This window comes from Lipotes vexillifer, unplaced genomic scaffold (assembly GCF_000442215.2).
Source record: "Lipotes vexillifer unplaced genomic scaffold, Lipotes_vexillifer_v1.1 scaffold481, whole genome shotgun sequence".
NCBI lineage: Eukaryota > Metazoa > Chordata > Mammalia > Artiodactyla > Lipotidae > Lipotes > Lipotes vexillifer.
The window spans coordinates 2,268,639-2,275,557 of NW_006789873.1; the positions used below are offsets into that span (position 1 = coordinate 2,268,639).

The 6,919-nt window shown below is 50.5% G+C and overlaps 1 protein-coding gene across 1 annotated transcript; it reads right to left on the bottom strand.

Moving 5' to 3' along the window:
* Window positions 1-1,354: 1,354 nt before the first annotated feature.
* On the bottom strand, window positions 1,355-1,696 carry LOC103087308 (protein FAM127). Its single transcript, XM_007462894.1, has one exon. It carries the CDS (start codon window positions 1,694-1,696, stop codon window positions 1,355-1,357), a length of 342 nt encoding a protein of 113 aa, XP_007462956.1.
* Between the last annotated feature and the right edge of the window lie 5,223 nt (window positions 1,697-6,919).

Below are 6,919 nucleotides of genomic sequence, written 5' to 3' on the forward strand. Positions count from 1 at the left end.
ACTCCCTTCTCCACTTAACGATCAAGGCTCCGCAAATGTAAATGCTTTTTCTGAACCACCTGTCATTGTGCTGGTTCTCTGAAAAATGGATTAAATAAAACTTTGACAGGTGTTCACCAACAAATGTGCAGGATTCATGATTTGTAGAAATTAGGTATTGTGCTTTCAAGCGGCTTTTTGGAAGCAACGAACTCTTTCCCCAAAGCCTCCTAGCTAGTTTCTCCTTAACATCGCCTTGGCCAAAATCAGATCAAGATCCATTTCCGAAGGGGCACGGAACTGACTGGTTTGGAAGAGTCAGCATCCGGGACTGAATGATCACCAGTGGGGTCTCCATCACCAGGACCACCACAGGGCGATCTTTTCTGTTGGATCATGCGAGACTCAACATGAGCCACAGCATGGCAGGGGACATACCTCCTGAGCAAGTCATGGACCCCACACACGGGACCAGGGAAGGAGAGGTGCCACATTCATTGAGACTCAATTTCTTTTTGAACAGCGTCTGACATTTATTGAAAACAAGGAAAAGACGTTTGTCCAGGTCGTGTGGAAGAGCTGGGCAGAGTGCAGGGGTTACTGTGTGGAACAAAAGGCACACGTCAGAGAGACAGCTGCACATCCAGAAGAGAACTGGATTCTGGGCGAAACGAACAGGTCCACAGGAGACAATGAGTGACTCGATTTGGCTGCCAGGCACCCCTGGGACCTGGCGGCCACCTGGCAGGAGCAGAAGATGTCTCTGGGAGGAGGGAGGGACTGCGTCCCGCCGAAGGTGAAAGGCTGGCCAGCCCCTCCAGGGCGGTGGCGAGCTGTTGGAAGCATTGTCCAGAGGCTGTGCCCAGCTCAGACACCTCCCGAGCGAGTCCAGACCGCTGAAGGCTGCAGGCCGTCGGCGGCATGCGGTGGATGGCGGTGGCGGCGGCGGCGGCAGCGGCAGCGCAGGTCTCTGGGCACCTGTATGCGGGCCTGGGAGTCTGGCAGAGGGCGGGCGGTTGGCAGCGGCCGGGCTGAGGGTGGTCTGTCCGGTGTGTAACGGGAGCCCGGCTTGCAGCTGGAGCGCACGACCGAGTCCAAGTGTGCAGGGGAGGGGACGGGCTGGCCCGAGAGGGCGGCGGCCGCTCCAGAGCCAGGCCCGGCGGCGGCAGCAGCGGGAACCTGGAGCGCTATTCCTGGAACAAAGGCAAGCACTACGCGGGAGGGGACACGAGCGCGGGGGACATCGCGGCGACCCGAAGGTGAGGGAGGGGGGAGGCGCGGCGGGAGGACGCCGCCTGTGGCGATCTGGGAGGCGGCGACTGGCGCGGCGGACCCTCCCCCGGGCACCCGCCCCCAGGCCCGAGGGGCTCCCGGCCTAGAAGTCCTCGTCCTCCACCCATCCAAAGACCCGCTTCATCTCGGCCAGGAAGCCCCGGTAATCGCTGAGGAGGGGGCTCTGCTTCCTGATGTAGGGGATCACCCACTGCAGGGCGGGCCCGGTCATCCGGGTGATGAGGAACGTCACCTTCAGGGCATCGTTGGTGAACAGGGTCTCGTCCACTAGCATGTAGGCGCCCGTCTGCACGATAAACTCCGGGAGCCGGTCGGTGTCGCCGTCAAACGTCTCGGGGAAGGGGATCGGGTTTCTCCACCGACGCGTCTGGGGCCGAATGGGCAGGGCCAGGAGGGCCTTGATCAGCTGCACTCGGCCGTCCATCGCGCCTCGCTCGCTTCGCTGGTATCCCCAGGGCTCAGCAGAGGTCTGCGAGGAGGCGTGGCGGGAAGTGCGTATGCGCGGAGGCTGGCCTGGTCCCGGGGTGGGCGGAGCCATGGGAGGTACCTGACGCTGCGCGGCTCCGCCCACAGGGCCTGGCGGTTGCTAGAGCGCAGGCGTGACACTGCGGCCGAGTTGGGCGGGGTGGGAGTAGGGGAAAGAGGCGGGTCTAATGCCCGCTCCTGGAGGGTCAGAATCTGAGGGGCGGGGCCGAGGTTTCCTGAGGCGGAATGCGGGAGTCTTAAGTGGTGTAGGCTCCGCCCGCGAGGTGGGTGGTCTGCAGTGCGCAGGCGCAACACGGGGTGGGGCGGGCACGCTAAGTTCGGAGAGGACCAGGGCCCCGCCCCGCGACGGGAAAGGGGCGTGGCCTAAGGGCGCTTGAAGGGGCGGGGCGTAAGCGAAAGGGGCGGGGCCTAGGTTCCCAAGGCGGGCCACGGGCCAGGGGCGGAGACGAGGGGAGGGGCCCAGGACTTATCTCTCTACAGGACTATGGTTGAGCCTCAGCACATGGAGAGCAGAGTTCCTCTTCTTGGAATTGAGGAGTCCTCCCTTTCACCCCTTCCGCCCCTCAGCCCTAGCGTATCCTTTGCCGACCCTCGGACCCGTACACCACTTGGGTGCAGTTCTGTGAACACGTTTTCCTACTTATCTTTGCATCTCTCAGTTGGAGACGTATCGCACCGCTGGTTGTAGGTGTGGTTGCCTTGACCATAATAGGAAAGGCCCAAATACTGGTCAACATAATTCAGAGCAGCATAGTCAGAGAATAATGCATCATGACCAGTTAATGTAAGGAGGGTTAAATGATAAGAAATCTCTTAATGTGGTATATTAAGAGATCAAAAGAAGATTATCAGTGTAGAAAACGAAAGACAAAAGTAAGAGGTGTTGGATGCTTTCCAAATATGACGTTATATATTTCCATACGTGGGAATAAGGGAAAGAAATAACTAAGACATTAACCTGTTGAAGGAGGCAAAACTAACCATTACAGGTTATATATGAATTCATTTGTGTGGCTGAGTACAAAATTAATATATATTCTTTACAGGCTTTCATATAATTGTGAAAGTAATCAGGTAAAATAGACAATACTCTTAATGACTCAATTCAGAAAAGCAACTAAAAAAGATAGTGCCTAGGAACATACTTGAAAAATCGTAAAAGTCAAAGAACGTTTTGAAATGCTGACGAGGGGATACAGAGGGATACTCAGGCAAACACAAATGCATACCCAGGTCTGAAATAGGATGGCACAACATCTTAAAGATGTTAATTTCCCCTGTGTGAGGAGATAGAGGAGGTATGGACTTAGGTGCTGCCCCATTCCAACAAGGTGACAGCAAATTTGTCTCCACCTGCTTGAGTTGCAACAGTGCTTGATCCCATGAACTTCAAGTGCAAAATATCTCTTGTGGGCCCGGCTAATACAGAATTATTCACAAGTAAAAAAAATTCAAAGTATGTGAGACACTAGTTCTGTGACATTGGACATCAAGCAACCAGGGTAATATTTCCTACACGTGAAAAAACAAAGTCAACTGTAGTATTGCCTCAGCTTACAGTCAGGAGCAAACATCCAACTTGCCTGTTTGTTTATGAGTGTGTGTTGGTTTGTTTGCTTACGCTTGCTAATCCCAAATGGAAAGCAGATGTGAAAAGTCCTCCAAGATTCCCAAAGTTTTCTCTTGGTTTTTGCCCTGTAGGTCCTACCTTTCTGTTGAGGTAACACCTCCCTTCCCGTTATGTCTCTTTCCCCAAACCTAGGCCCCCTCTATCCAGAGCAGGCACCTCTTATTGCCACTGAGTCCCTCTGGGGGTGTTAGGGTGGGAGGTTGAACCAGCCCCAAGTTCTCCCTGGTCTGTGGATGGTGATAGCTCAGAGAACCTCCAACAGCTGAGGGAAGACACCGCACACTTGGCTGGGCAGCCAGTGGACCCAGGCATCCAAGCCACATCTGAATTGTGACAAAGATTCATTACTGGATTTCCATCACATGCTTGGGAAGGCCATCTGTTGCCACCTGTGGCTATGCTAGGCTGAAATGGAGTCTAGTTGGTAATAATACCCCAAATGTCACTGAACTTCTGCTCATCTGACCCCTCAGTCCCTTACAAGCTGCTCACCACCCAGAACAGCATTTCTGAGAATCTCTGAAGAGAGGAATACACACTGAAACAGAGCAGGACGCTATGGTCCTTCCCTCCCCACTGCCTCCCATATCTTCCACCTGCCTTTTATCTGTAGAAAAGCTTTAGTTAAAGAATAAGTTTAATCAGAGAAGTGAGAAAATTTAGAAGCAAAGGAAAACAGTCAAACAGGACAAAATAATAAAAACTTAGTCATTAAGTGAAGTTAGTTCCTCCTTAAGGGCTACAGATAATATTCTGAGCTGTATCCTGTGAGCTGTCTTGTAGATACTGAAACCCACACCAGGTGGAAGAAGTGACCTACATGATGACCAGGCTGTAGCCGTGACACAAGCTGCCACAATTTCGAGAACTGTCCTCAAAGAAATGGGAACAAACCGACCCTGGAACTGAAGACTAACTGTACTTGAAACAATCAAGATGTCACTGATCAGACCACCGTATGACCAATTTCAAGATGACTGTCAGAGCTGACTGTTCTGTTTCTGCATGTAGCCCCCTCCCTCCACCTATACACCCCTGAAACTCTTGCCCACTGACTGTCAGTGGCGGGGAGTCGAGTCAACCTTTGGACAGGAGTTCTCCCCTGCCACCCACCTTGGTTGCCAGCCTCCGAAGTAAAGCAAACTTCCCTTTCCACCAGCCTTGCCTCTTATTGGCTTCAGAGCAGCGAGCAGTCAGACTCCACTTTCGATAACAACACTATGGGGACAGTATACTGGTTGGGATGAGGGTGAGCATAGCTGGGTGGGACTAGCTCACACCCTAATGGGCGACTCATTCCTTAACACAGAGCTTAATAATAGGGATATTAAAAAGTTCCAGGTGCTATGGAAGACCAGGGGAGCTTCTTTGACCTCTGCATGCTGAGGAACCCCTCAGGCAGGATGTGACACATTGCAGCTTGGGGCCCTTTAGACTGGATGACATGAGCTGAATTGCTGACACCTGCAGCCCAAGGTTTTCATAAAATCCCAGGGAAAGACCCGTTCCCACCCACCCAGTGGGCACATCTTCAGTCAGAACAGACCACAGAGGTCTTGCTCTCTTTTTCTCTAGAAGATTTTAAGGTCTGCAATGCAAACATTTCTTAGGCAGCTGAAAAGTCATCTCACAATTCTCTGGGACTGGGGTTCCCGAAACCAATTTCAACTAAATATGCTAATTGGTACGATGTTTAATACATGATCAGCCTGAGAGAGGAAATGTAATTCCAGTTTATTGAAAATTTCACACAAACAGTGGGTAGAGTATTGCAGACAATGCCAAAAAGATTCTGACTCCTCAGAGCCAGGTCTCACCTCTACACCCACTAAACTGCTTTCTACAACCACCCATGACTTTCCACATTAGGGTTTTTTTCCTCACCCTTGGCGCATGCTGGACATGACCCAAAGCCAGCCGGAAGTGCGAGAGATTTATTACCCCTGGAAGTAGCTTTATTAAATAATAGTTGGGGTTTTGGTGGCTACATATGCCAGCTTCCTTGTCCCATACTTGAGATGGATTTGAGGTGCATTCTACACAGTCTCCCATAGTCCCCCCTTTATGAATAAGCTCCAGTTACCCACAGCTCTCACCTCCTAGATCATCCCCCTTAACTGGCTGCCTTCCTTCTAAGGCTCATTTCCCCACACCCATACCACTGCTCCCTGGGATTCCCTCTCAAGTAAGCTATTTATATTCACGGGTCTGTCTCAGCGTCTGCTTCCTGGAAACACACACACACAGACACCTCATGTATTAAAAATGCATTTAACTCACCCTGACACTCGAATGTTTGGCTGGAAGTAGAATTCTAGGCTCCAAGTTATTTTCCACCAATATTTGAAAGATATACTCTATACCGTTATTTTACTCTTGGGCGTTCCTGCTTGCCTCATTATCTCCCTTTTACTTTTTCTCTATTGATGAAGAATAGCAGGAATATGAAAATGTATGGAATGTATGGGAAACAGTATAAGTAATGTCTGTATATTCACCTCCCAGCTAAGGAAATAAAACTTCAAACACAGTGACTACATTTGTCCCTCATGTAAACACTATCCTGAATTTGGGCTTTGCCATTCTCATGTCTGTGGAAGCCTTATGGAGAACAGCCAGGAGTCAAAACCCAATAATTTTGAAGCTCCCAGGTTGGTGGGCACGTGGAGATGCAGGGAGAGTGGTGCGCCTGGCGAGGGTGTGGAAGCTCTGTGGCCTTTCCTCATACCTGGCATTATGCATCTCTTCCATCTGGCTGTTCCTGCGCTATATCCTTTTATAATAAACCGGTCATCTAGCACTGGAAAACCTCCTATGTTTGGTGGTTATGAAGCAGAGAGACACTGGAAAGAAATTACTTATAATTTACCAAACAAGGGAATTTTTTTTTTTTTTTTTTGCAGTACGCGGGCCTCTCACTGTTGTGGCCTCTCCCGCCGTGGAGCACAGGCTCCGGACACGCAGGCCCAGCGGCCATGGCTCACGGGCCCAGCCGCTCCACGGCATGTGGGATCTTCCCGGACTGGGGCACGAACCCGTGTCCCCTGCATCGGCAGGGGGACTCTCAACCACTGCGCCACCAGGGAAGCCCCAAACAAGGGAATTTTAACAGCAGTGATAAAAATGTACAGTATTGGGGATTTGATTATTCACCCCTTAAGCTTATTGTTGTCTTTTAGATGCATATATGGCAGAGTTTATAAATCCAGACTAGATTGCTCTCTATGTATCACGTGGATAGGAGATAAACTCTTGATGCGTACAACTGTGTTAATTGCTGATTGGCTGATTGACATACCTGAAGTGGTTTTGTACTGTTGTTGTTTAAAAGAAATCTCAAGTAAGAAAAAGATTGCTAATGCATTATGCATAATGCTGGCCCAGGCCTCATTCTAATCAACTATGGACATTTTCAGTATAATTCTGTGAGTCTTGGCTTTGCTTTGTGTGGTATTCTTGGAGTATCTTGTGACTGCAATATGCTAGGGTCACTGTCATTTTGCTTAGCTATAAATTATAAACAGTTGAAAA